The sequence below is a fragment of the Oncorhynchus mykiss genome, chromosome 19 (assembly GCF_013265735.2).
Source record: "Oncorhynchus mykiss isolate Arlee chromosome 19, USDA_OmykA_1.1, whole genome shotgun sequence".
Lineage (NCBI taxonomy): Eukaryota > Metazoa > Chordata > Actinopteri > Salmoniformes > Salmonidae > Oncorhynchus > Oncorhynchus mykiss.
Window position 1 is genome coordinate 1227303 of NC_048583.1, and position 13174 is coordinate 1240476.

Below are 13174 nucleotides of genomic sequence, written 5' to 3' on the forward strand. Positions count from 1 at the left end.
ATATATATATATATATATATTTTTCTTTCTGTGCTTTCTTATATCTGACACGTTCGTTGTAAGGATTGGACCAAGGCGCAGCGTGAGTAAAGTTCCACACAATTTTAATAAATTGAAACTTACTGAACAAAACAACAACCAAATGAAACGTGAAGCTACTGATGTGCACTAAGGCAACTATACATAGACAAGATCCCACAACGCAAATAAGGAAAATGCTACCTAAATATGATCCTCAATCAGACACAACGATAAACAGCTGTCTCTGATTGGGAACCATATCAGGTCAACAAAAACCCCATGACATACAAAAACTAGAGTACCCACCCTAGTAACACCCTGACCTAGCCAAAATATATAGAAAAACAGCGATAAAGGTCAGGGCGTGACAATATCTTGGACAGACACTTCCAAACCTTTTTCCATTAGATGTCATTTTTATTTAAACGTTTTGCCATTTATGAATGTGTTATTCAATGTGTTTCTGTGGACTATAGTAGTACAGTTCCAAATTAAATAGCTACAAATAACTGCAGTATGTTAGCTTAGTACCCCCCTCCCCCCATTGTCAAAGCAACAGATTAGTGTCAAAGTGAATAGACAGTAGGTTGTATGATTGTTCACTGCCTCCCTGTGACTTCTGTTTTCTGTGTCAGTGAACACATGGCTACTGAAAGGATTCTTCATAACTGAGCCCCACCCCCGTTATCAAAGCAATAGTTTAGTGTGTCAAAGTGGATAGACAGTAGGTTGTATGATTGTTCACTGCCTCCCTGTGGCCTCTTGTCTCTGTTAGTGAACTGAAAAAATTCTCGATTACTGAACCCCGGCCCCTCTCTCTTCCCACAACATTGGCAAGATTCCAAGTTGACTACATTGCAAACACCTGACAGAACTCACAACTCCTGGATAGGTGTTTAACATATCAGTTAACCAAATCATATGGTGTAGCAATCTGAAGCTCATTTGTTGATGCGTTGAACTCAAATGCAATATAGTTGGCCTGGAACGAGACAGCTCTCTCCTCGTGGTTGATAGATTGAGCTCTGACCTACAGAAAACATCTAACCCTGCTACTGATCTCCCTCCCTCCCTCCCTAATCTTTCTTTTAATCTAAATAGGGAATATATAAATATCTTTGTAGCCACTTCTAATTATATCTGAGAACAAACACATTTACTTCAAGTGAGCTGACATTGATATCTTTATAGCAGATGTACAGGCAGTGTCACGACTTCCGCCGAAGTCGGTCCATCTCCTTGTTCGGGCGGCTTTCAGCTGTCGACGTCGCCGATCCACTTTTCATTTTCCATTTGTTTTGTCTTTGTTTTACACACCTGGTTTCAATTCCCCAATAACGTGTTCACTGTTTAACCCTCTGTTTTCCCCATGGTTTTTGTGCGTGTTTGTTTTGTGTATTTCGGTCCTTTGTGTGGGCTTGGTATATCTACATGTATTTGGTAATGTTGAGTAAAGTTACTTTTATTACTCAGCTCTGCTGTCCTGCGCCTGACTCCTCTGCATCAGCTACACCCAGACCCTTACAGGTGGTGGATAAATAGGACAGGAGATGTCATATTGCTGAAGGCTTTTCTTTATTGGTTTTAACAAAAGCTGCAATGCACATGACAACAAATGCCAATTCACTGGCAGAAGAAATATTAACAATATAACAAACAATGTGTGTAGCATTTATTACAGGACTGGCCTGACAATCTGAAAGTTGGGAAAGTACTGCTTTTATTACTGAATATTTCCTGCATTTGTAGGCGGGAGCGATGATGGGTGGGGATGCTGGGGGTTGAAAATAAAATCTGCATGTCATATTTGATTGAAAGCAGAAAACTTGTGTTGCTGGTTTGATTTTATTCTCATTGGAGTGTTTTATTAATCATCTGGCATTTCAGGTCACTCTTTCCTTTCTCAGTACTCTGCAGTTTGTAGACGACGTCACACCAGAGGTCTTTCTGGTCTTTTCTCCTCATCACCTTGGTGATTTTGAACACCTCGTAGGGGGGAATCAGTACTTCTTTCTCATGTGGTAGCTGAGAGTACTTCCCCAGTGGGGCACCAAAGTAGGTAGCGATCTCAAAACAGGATTTAGTTCCAAAGCCTTTAGCAATTTTCTTGTCTAAAGAGCTCGAGGTGAACTGTCCAAATCGCATTGTAGTTTTTCGGTCAGAGAAGAAAGTCACATTGGTTCCTCGGAAGGTATGGAAATGCCTAATAAAGCATTTCCCAAAATTGTTGTTCAGGATTCGTAAGGCATTGGTCAGAAGGAAGTGCAGGGAGTGGTACTGGAATGTTGTGGTGTATCTCTCCTTTTGGGTACGAGTGGCTGCGTTGAATGACTTGTAAATGTTGGATGTTGCATTCACATACACCTGGATTGCCAGGGAATAGTTTTTAGACAGTTTTCCTTTTTTTGTGTAATGGTCCTCAGCAGCAGTCCAAGCCTGGTTGAAATCTTTGTTCTCTCCTCTCTCTTTTGGCAGGTAATAGTCATGCACCTTCCTGAGCATCTTCTCCTCACAGCCATTGTAGGAGTCATCAACAGAGTCTGGAGCCATGTCTAAGGAGAAGTTGGATTTTGGATCATGCAGAGGGAGACTGACCTTTAGTGATTTGAGAGAGAAATGGAGAAACAGGTGTGAAACAAGAAAATGCAGATAATATTATTATGATGAGAGACAGCTGTAAGTCTGTTAGTTATCGTTGGGGGTGGGTGAGAGGTGCTGAGTTGACATAGAATTGTTTTAAGATGGTCATACTATGGATCATTTAGCTATTTGATTTTGAATTTAAGACCCCTTTAGGTCTCAAAAAAAATATAATAAATAGTAATATGATGAAGGAATGTTGGCCTTTCCTTTTAACCCTAAAGAAACACATTGGATAACACATTCATCAATGGCAGAAAGCAGTAAAAAATGAATCCGGAAAAACAAGGTTTTGAAGTGTCGGTCCTAAAGCTAGGAGATATAAGAAAACTCAGGAAATGTGTATATGTTTCTTTACACATATATAACGCCTTTTTGGGGTAGGCACAAAACTACCTTCATACTTCAATTCATTTTTTAAACCGGTATCTGTTACTTTCAGACGAGTCCCTTGACACTTAACTTTGTCCACACTAAAATTGTGCCTGTTATTTTGCTCTTTCACTCTCTCTCAAAATAGTGTAGCATCTTACCATCTTGGAGTCCACACCCAAAATCCAAGCCTGGACTAAATACATCAGAGTAAAGGTTAGGTTCTTGTATCTTGCCATGGTGTCAAAATGTATTGGTCCAATGGCAACTTGTAATGGAGATGAATTGTCTTTTAAGATACAGAATCAATATTCAAATGTTAAACTTTCAGGGGGCCTTTTAATACCAGTGCTCTTGTGGTTACTTTCACAATACCGCCTCTCATGCTGAGAACAGGCACAAGTACCCCTCAAACACCATAGCACAGTAAACGCACACACGCACGCACACACACCAAATGACTTCTGAGAATTGTTTGTTCACACTTCCTCCATGCTGATCTACGTGTGAACATGACTAACAGCAACACCACTGCTGATACTGAGAAAAGGTTTCCCATGGTAACAGTACAGAGACACCCTTATTAAACCTCATCATCATCCTTCTCCTCTAAGCAGGGACTGATTCAGGTCTAGAATACTAATAGCCAATATACCACTATTAAATCAATAACCCAGAATAATGGAAAGCAGCACTAAAGTGAAGATTGAGGCCCCCAGTCCAGGGTTTCCCAACCCTCTTCTCATGGACCATCAGACATTTCACATTTTGGTTTTAGCACTAAACTGGCAAACCTGATTCAGTCTACTAACCATCAACCCCTTGACTAATTGATGCAGGTGTGCCTGTCTGGCGAACCCAGCGGACAGGGTTGGGAAGTACTGCAACTACTGTACAGTGCAGTATGGAACCCTGGTCCTGGAGTGCTGCAGGCACTTCCCGTTTTGTCATTTAACCGACCTGGAAGACCAGGTGTGTTGAATTTAGGCAATCACTGAACTGATCAGTTAGCTAAGTAGCTCAGTGTGGTCTGTAGTTGTGAGAAAATCCTGCAGTACCTGCAGCACTCCAGAAATAAGTTATTCCAGAGTTTTGTCTGCCAATCCTTCCTTTGGCTGGTGGAGTTAAATACTGCCCTCTTCTGGCTGCTGTGCAGAATGAACCATGTCAAATAACTAAAGCAGGGTTTCCCAAACTCAGCCCACGGGCCCCAAAGGGTGGTTTTGTCCTCTACACAGCTGGTTCAACTAATCATTAAGCTTTGATCATTTGAAACAGCTGTGTAGAGTTCAGGCAAAAAAAATGAAAGTGCACTCATTTGAAAGTGCACTCCAACCTGGTAGGTTGACAGGGTTGCATTCCTTTGTTATGACTGAGATGTGAGAGACCTGGTAGGTTGACAGGGTTACATTCCTTTGTTATGACTGAGATGTGAGAGACCTGGTAGGTTGAGAGGATTCCATTCATTTGTTGTGACTGAGATGTTAGAGGCCTGGTAGGTTGAGAGGGTTCCATTCCTTTGTTATGACTGAGATGTGAGAGACCTGGTAGGTTGACAGAGTTCCATCACATTGCATTCATATGGTGAGGTCTTTCAGATCTGTGGTGGTAACAAAAGGAAAGGAGACAGGGAAAGGAAGGTAGCAGGTTGAGACTGTTGGGATGTGACCTTAGTGATTGTGAACATAGTTGATGAATGTGTCAAGTTTATGCTGTGTCCAGCCACTATAGACAGCACATAATCCAACAGCCATAACTGTGTAGAGCGATGTGAGTTTGCACAGATCAATAGAAAATCAAATCAAATTGTATTGGTCACATACCTGTTTTCCAGATGTGATTGTGGGTGTAGCGAAATGCTTGTGTTTCTAGTGCCAACAGTGCAGTAGTATATAACAATTTCACAACAATACACACAAATCCAAAGTAAAGGAATGGACTTAAGAATATATACATTTTTGGATGAGCTATGTCAGAGCAGCATAGACTAAGATACAGTATATACATATGAGATGAGTAATGCAAGATATGTAAACATTTTTAAAGTGAGGTCACATTCTAACGCACGCACACAGGGAGGCAACACCACATGGCTTCTGAGAATTGTTTGTTCACACTTATTTAATGCTGATCTATGTGTGAACATGACCAACACCAGCAACACCACTGCTGATACTGAATAAAAGTTCCCATAGTAACAGTACAGAAAGACCCTTATTAAACCTCATCATCATCCTTCTCCTCTAAGCAGGGACTGATTCAGGTCTAGAATACTAATAGCCAATATACCACTATTAAATCAATAACCCAGAATAATGGAAAGCAGCACTAAAGTGAAGATTGAGGCCCCCAGTCCAGGGTTTCCCAACCCTCTTCTCATGGACCATCAGACATTTCACATTTTGGTTTTAGCACTAAACTGGCAAACCTGATTCAGTCTACTAACCATCAACCCCTTGACTAATTGATGCAGGTGTGCCTGTCTGGCGAACCCAGCGGACAGGGTTGGGAAGTACTGCAACTACTGTACAGTGCAGTATGGAACCCTGGTCCTGGAGTGCTGCAGGCACTTCCCGTTTTGTCATTTAACCGACCTGGAAGACCAGGTGTGTTGAATTTAGGCAATCACTGAACTGATCAGTTAGCTAAGTAGCTCAGTGTGGTCTGTAGTTGTGAGAAAATCCTGCAGTACCTGCAGCACTCCAGAAATAAGTTATTCCAGAGTTTTGTCTGCCAATCCTTCCTTTGGCTGGTGGAGTTAAATACTGCCCTCTTCTGGCTGCAGTGCAGAATGAACCATGTCAAATAACTAAAGCAGGGTTTCCCAAACTCAGCCCACGGGCCCCAAAGGGTGGTTTTGTCCTCTACACAGCTGGTTCAACTAATCAGTAAACTTTGATCATGTGAAACAGTTGTGGTGAGTTCAGGCAAAAAACTAAAAGTGCACTCCTTTGGCTCCAGAGGACTGAGTTTGGGAAACACTGCCCTGAAGGCCTTTGGGTACATTAGTGTGTGTTTGGATTCAGTGGTCTCTCCTGCCAGTGTCCAGGGTATGATTGAGACAGTATCCCAATATTCTAATACTGCTGGTTATGGTTGTTTCCTTTCCTTTGTTATGACTGAGATGTGAGAGGCCTGGTAGGTTGACAGGATTCCATTCCTTTGTTATGACTGAGATGTGAGAGACCTGGTAGGTTGATAGAGTTCCATTCCTTTGTTGTGACTGAGATGTGAGAGACCTGGTAGGTTGATAGAGTTCCATTCCTTTGTTGTGACTGAGATGTGAGAGACCTGGTAGGTTGACAGAGTTCCATCACATTGCATTCATATGGTGAGGTCTTTCAGATCTGCGGTGGTAACAAAAGGAAAGGAGACAGGGAAAGGAAGGTAGCAGGTTGAGACTGTTGGGATGTGACCTTATTTATTGTGAACATAGTTGATGAATGTGTCAAGTTTATGCTGAGTCCAGCCACTATAGACAGCACATAATCCAACAGCCATAACTGTGTAGAGCGATGTGAGTTTGCACAGATCAATAGAAAATCAAATCAAATTGTATTGGTCACATACCTGTTTTCCAGATGTGATTGTGGGTGTAGCGAAATGCTTGTGTTTCTAGCGCCAACAGTGCAGTAGTATATAACAATTTCACAACAATACACATAAATCCAAAGTAAAGGAATGGACTTAAGAATATATACATTTTTGGATGAGCTATGTCAGAGCAGCATAGACTAAGATACAGTATATACATATGAGATGAGTAATGCAAGATATGTAAACATTTTTAAAGTGAGGGAGGCAACACCACATGGCTTCTGAGAATTGTTTGTTCACATTTCTTTCATACTGATCTACGAGGGAACATGACCAACACCACTGCTGATACTAAATAAAGGAACAGTACAGAAAGACCCTTAAAGCTCTAATAAATTAATCACCCAGAATAATGGAAAACAGCACTAAAGTGAAGATTGAGGCCTCCAGTCCAGGGTTTCCCAACCCTCTCCTCAGGGACCATCAGACATTTCACATTTTAGTTTTAGTCCTAATCTGACACACCTGATTCCGTCTAATAACCATCAACCCCTTGACTAATTGAGGAAGATGTGCCTGTCTAGTGGTCCCTAAGGAGAGGGTTTGAAAGTACTGCACCTACAGTGTAATATGGAACCCTGGTCCTGGAGTGCCGCAGGAACTCTACTTATTGTGGTTGATAGATTGAGCAGTACAGGGCTCTGACCTCACAGACATATGAAACTACTGACCCTGCTACTGCTCTCCATCAAGTTTATTTTGAAGCCATTAATAAGTGTCATTTATTTCTACGATTATTTCTTCATCTTTGTCAAACTTTGAATTTTAGTTTAAATATAAATATCTTTGTAGCCTTTTCTAACTATAAAACTAAGAACAAACTCATTTTCTTCAAGTGAGCTGAAATTGATATCTTTATAACAGATGTACAGGAAGTGGATAAATAGGACAGGAGATGTCATATTTGCTGAATGCTTTTCTTTATTGGTTTTAACAAAAGCTGCAATGCACACATGCCAATTCACTGGCAGAAGAAATGTTAACAAACAATGTATGTAACAATTAGAACAGGACAGATCTGACAATCAGAAAGTTGGCAAAGTTCTGCTAATGTTTTATTACTGAATATTTCCAGCATTTGTGGGAGGGAGCAACAATGGATGGGGAAACCAAGGGTTACAATATAATCTACAATACAACACAAAATGTCATAATTTGACAGCATGCAGAAAAGCTGTGTTGCTGGTATGATTTTATTCTCTTTGGTGTGTTTTATTAACCATCTGGCAGTTCCAAAACATGCCGTGATTTTGCAGAGCCACATCAATTTACAGAAATACTCTTTATAAATGTTGATGAAAATACAAGTGTTATGCATGGAACTTATGCAGATAAACTTCTCCTTAATGCAACCGCTGTGTCAGATTTCAAAAAAACTTTACGGAAAAAGCATACCATGCAATAATCTGAGTACGGAGCTCAGAGCATAAACCAGCCAAAATACATATCTGCCATGTTGCGCAGTGAACATTAGTTAGAAATAGCATTATAAATATTAACTTACCTTTGATGATCTTCATCAGAATGCACTCACAGGAATCCACAATAAATGTTTGATTTGTTCGATAAAGTTCATCATTTATGTCCATATCCCTCCTTTTGTTAGGGCGTTTGGTAAACAACTTCCAGCGGAAAGGTTGGACGAAAATTCCAAAAAAGCTATATTACTGGTCATAGAAACATATCAAACTAAGTATAGAATCAATCTTCAGGATGTTTTAATCATAAATGTTCAATAATGTTCCATTATCTGTAGAAAAGCAATGGAACGAGAGCTAACTCTCTCGTGACCGCGCGTTAGGAGCCCAAGGCACACTGCCAGACAGCTGACTCATTCCCCTCTCATTCAGCCCGCCTTTATAGTAGAAGCACCAGACAAGGTTCTAAAAACTGCTGACATCTAGTGGAAGCCTTGGGAAGTGCAACTTGACCAATATCCCACTTCAATAAGGGCTGAGTTGAAAAACTACAAACCTCAGATTACCCACTTCCTGTTTGGATTTTTTCTCAGGTTTTTGCCTGTCATATGAGTTCTGTTATACTCACAGACGTCATTCAAACAGTTTTAGTTTTAAACTGCCTGTTACTCAGGCCCAGAAGCTAGGTTATGCATATGCATGGTAGTATTGGATAGAAACTCTAAAGTTTCCAAAACTGTTAAAATAATATATGTGAGTATAACACAACTGATATGGCAAGCGAAAACCCGAGGACAAACCATCCAGATTCCAATGGGTGTCTTTTTTAATATGAAGGGAAGACCTCCCGGATTGCAGTTCCTAGTGCTTCCACTAGATGTCAACAGTCTTTAGAAAGAGTTTCAGGCTTGTTTTTGAAAAATTTGCTAGATTTTGTAGTTTTTCTAAGTGGATCCCATTTTAGCTGTAGTGTTTGTTACGCGTTCCTGTGAATGCGCGTACTTTGTTGTTTACCTCCGGTTATGACAATAAATATTCTCCATCTTAAATTGTATCGTTTATTAACATATTAGGGTACCTGAGGTTTGATTACAAACGTTGTTTGACTTGTTTGAAGAAGTTTATTGGTAACGTTTGGGATTCATTTGAATCCATTTTGAATGAGGGAAACCGGTGGATTATTGAATGAAGCGTGCCAGCTAAACTGAGTTTTTGGGGATATAAAGAAGGACTTTATCAAACAAATCGACCATTTGTGATATAGCTGGGACTTTTTGGAGTGCCAACAGAAGAAGAGCTTCAAAGGTAAGCAATTTATTTTATCGCTATTTCTGACGTTCGTGGCGCATCTACCTTGTTTGAAAATGTTTTTAATACTTTTGTGTACTTTTCTGGGCGCTGTCCTCAGATAATCGCATGATGTACTTTCGCCGTCAAGCGAAATTAACAAGAAGTTAATTTCACCGGATGTTGTCAAATCTGTCCCGTTAATAAATTTGAGCGGTAAGGGATCCCTAAGAGGTTTTAAGTGTACAGTGTGATAACTTGAAGGAAAGTAATGTCAATCATCTTCTAGAACAAACGTGTCCTGAAGGCTGGCAGAAGATTGAATCCAGTTGGCATTTCCTGTCTACTGAGACTAAAACCTGGAAGGACAGCAGGCAGGACTGTCTGGCAATAGGAGCAGACCTGGTGATCATAAACAGCAATAAGGAACAGGTGAGAGAGCGACAGAGACACAGAAAGCGACAGAGACACAGAGAGCGACAGAGAGAGAGACAGAGAGACAGAGAGAGAGACAGAGTGGGAGAGAGAAATAAATAAAATATGGGTGTACAGGGGTAGATATGATCAAACGTATATTGTTAGGTTCTAATTCTAAGAGTAATAAACTAAACATACAATATGGTGGTGGTCCCACTAGCGACCCACCTCAACAACATCCGGTGAAATTGCAGAGTGCCAAATTCAAAATACAGAAAACATAATATTAAACCTTCTTGATAAAACAAGTGTCATGCATGATGCTTTAGCTTGGCAATCTAACCGCATCTTCCGATTTCAAAAAGGCTTTACGGCGAAAGCACAGCATTCGATTATCTGAGGTCAGCGCCCCACAACAGCATATTATCCAAACAAGCACAGGCGTCACAAAATCACAAATAGCGATAAAAAAGTCACTTAACTTTGAAGATCTTCCTCTGATCGCAATCACAAGAGTCCCAGGAACACAATGAATGATCGTTTTGTTCGATAAAGTCCTTCTTTATATCCCAAATGGTCCATTTAGTAGGCATCATTGAGTTCAGTAATCCACCCATTCAGAATGCAGACATAGGATTTCCAAAAGTTACCAGTAAAGTTTATCCAAAAAATCAAACAACGTTTCTAATTCATTATTAGGTACTCTAATATCTAAATAAATGATAATATTTAATACGGAGTGAACAATTTTCAATAGGAAAGGAAAAAACAACACTATTTTTGCATTAGGACTTCCTAACTATTCCTCGTTGGCTTTTCAGAATACAAGCCTGAAACCATGTATAAAGACTGTTGACATCTAGTGGAAGCCATAGGAACTTTAATTTGGGAGGAAGAAGTCTTTGATTTCAATAGCTTAAGCTTGGAATTGGCTGGAAGGTCAACAGAAAAAAACTTGGTCCTTGGGTTTTCGCCTGCCAAATCAGTTCTGTTATACTTATACATTATAGCAGTCAGATGTCCTCTGCCCTCGTCTTGTCGTGTCCCATATATATATATATATATATATATATATATATATATATATATATATATATATATATATATATATATATATATTTACACCTTTCTTCACATATATTTTATATATTTTCATTTCCAAACACTCAACTTCAAAACACTCTCCTGCAACCTGCCTCACCAATTTAAAAAAAAGTATTATTTACCTCATATCTGAAATCCACAATAGAAGCTAGCCAGAAGCTAACCAGACGCTAGCCAGAAGCTAACCAGAAGCTAGCCAGTTTAGTATTCAACTAACCACGGTTTGTGGTCATCAGCTATCCTTTAGCTTGAAAATCTATTGCCAGTTTTGTACGGCGCGACTCGGACCGGAACATACCGGACCTATTTTTCTCTTCATATCCCCGGATTTCAACCGCAAGCTCTGGACATTTATACCTGAATCTCGCAGCTAGCTAGCTGCTATCCATATGACTATTGGCTTACGTCGATCCTGGAGCGAACATCAATTATTCCGGAGCTAGCCAGCTGAAGAGCTCCATCAGCCACTCCTGGGCACCAATCACCTATCCGGACCCGTTTTACTGCCAATGCGGAGCCCCACCGGGCCTTCACGACTGGCTACCGACGTTATCTTCCCGAGGGAGTTATCCAACTGGCCCCTCCGTTGCGACGTTACCTGAACGCCCATCTGCGGCCCGCTAATCATTAGCTGTCTTATCAGCTGCTATCTGAATAGATCTGACAATTTTTCTTGGGTCACTATAACTATATCTATTTTTGCTAATTTGGATCGATCCCCTCTACCACACAGAACCCCACTAATCTACCGACGGAAACGCATGAGGTGGCTAAAAACAGACCTCCATCCTATGCTAGCTTGCTACCGATGGCCTAGCTAGCTGTTTGAATCGCCGTGACCCCAACCAACCTCACCACTCATTGGACCCTTATGATCATTTGACTAAGCATGCCTCTCCTTAATGTCAATATGCCTTGGCCATTGTTGTTCTGGTTAGTGTTTATTGGCTTATTTCAATGTAGAGCCTCTAGCCCTGCTCATTATACCTTATCCAACCTTTCAGTTCCACCACCCACACATGCGATGACATCACCTGGTTTCAATGATGTTTCTAGAGACAATATCTCTCTCATCATCACTTAATACCTAGGTTTACCTCCACTGTATTCACATCCTACCATACCTTTGTCTGTACATTATACCTTGAAGCAATTTTATCGCCCCCAGAAACCTCCTTTTACTCTCTGTTCCAGACATTCTAGACGACTAATTCACTTAGCTTTTAGCCGTGCCCTTATCCTACTCCTCCTCTGTTCCTCTGGTGATGTTTTATTCACTGCTTTAGCACACTCTGCCAACCCGGATGTTCTAGCCGTGTCTGAATCCTGGCTTAGGAAGACCACCAAAAATTCTGAAATTTTCATCCCTAACTACAACATTTTCAGACAAGATAGAACGGCCAAAGGGGGCGGTGTTGCAATCTACTGCAAAGATAGCCTGAAGAGTTCTGTCCCACTATCCAGGTCTGTACCCAAACAATTTGAACTTCTACTTTTAAAAATCCACCTCTCTAAAAACAAGTCTCTCACTGTTGCCGCCTGCTATAGACCACCCTCTGCCCCCAGCTGTGCTCTGGACAACATATGTGAACTGATTGCCCACCATCTATCTTCAGAGCTCGTGCTGCTAGGTGACCTAAACTGGAACATGCTTAACACCCCAGCCATCCTACAATCTAAGCTTGATGCCCTCAATCTCACACAAATGATCAATGAACCTAACAGGTACCACCCCAAAGCCGTGAACACGGGCAACCTCATAGATATCATCCTAACCAATTTGCCCTCTAAATACACCTCTGCTGTTTTTAACCAAGATCTCAGCGATCACTGCCTCATTGCCTGCATTCGTAATGGGTCAGCGGTCAAACAACCTCCACTCATCACTGTCAAACACTCCCTGAAACACTTCAGCGAGCAGGCCTTTCTAATCGACCTGGCCGGGGTATCCTGGAAGGATATTGATCTCATCCCGTCATTAGAGGATGCCTGGTTATTTTTTTTAATTGCCTTCCTCACCATCTTAAATAAGCATGCCCCATTCAAGAAATGTAGAACCAGGAACAGATAGAGCCCTTAGTTCTCTCCAGACCTGACTGCCCTTAAAACCTCTTAAAGCTAGGGAGCAGAATTTTCACTTTTGGATAAATAGCATGCCCAATTTCAACTTCCTGCTACTCATGCCAAGAATATAAGATATGCATATTATTCATAGATTTGGATAGAAAACACTCTGAAGTTTCTAAAACTGTTTGAATCATGTCTGTGATTATAACATAACTTATGTAGCAGGCAAAATCCAGAGAACTAACTATTCA

The 13174-nt window shown here is 40.8% G+C and overlaps 1 protein-coding gene across 1 annotated transcript; it reads right to left on the minus strand.

Annotated features, from left to right (window-relative positions):
• Positions 1-1588: 1588 nt before the first annotated feature.
• LOC118941390 (ecto-ADP-ribosyltransferase 5-like) lies at positions 1589-3272 on the minus strand. The gene is made up of 2 exons (XM_036953896.1): positions 3195-3272; positions 1589-2616 (listed from the first exon to the last, which is right to left on the minus strand). The coding sequence occupies exons 1-2, from the start codon at positions 3270-3272 to the stop codon at positions 1873-1875; spliced, it is 822 nt and encodes a 273-aa protein (XP_036809791.1). The 3' UTR covers positions 1589-1872.
• Positions 3273-13174: the final 9902 nt, after the last annotated feature.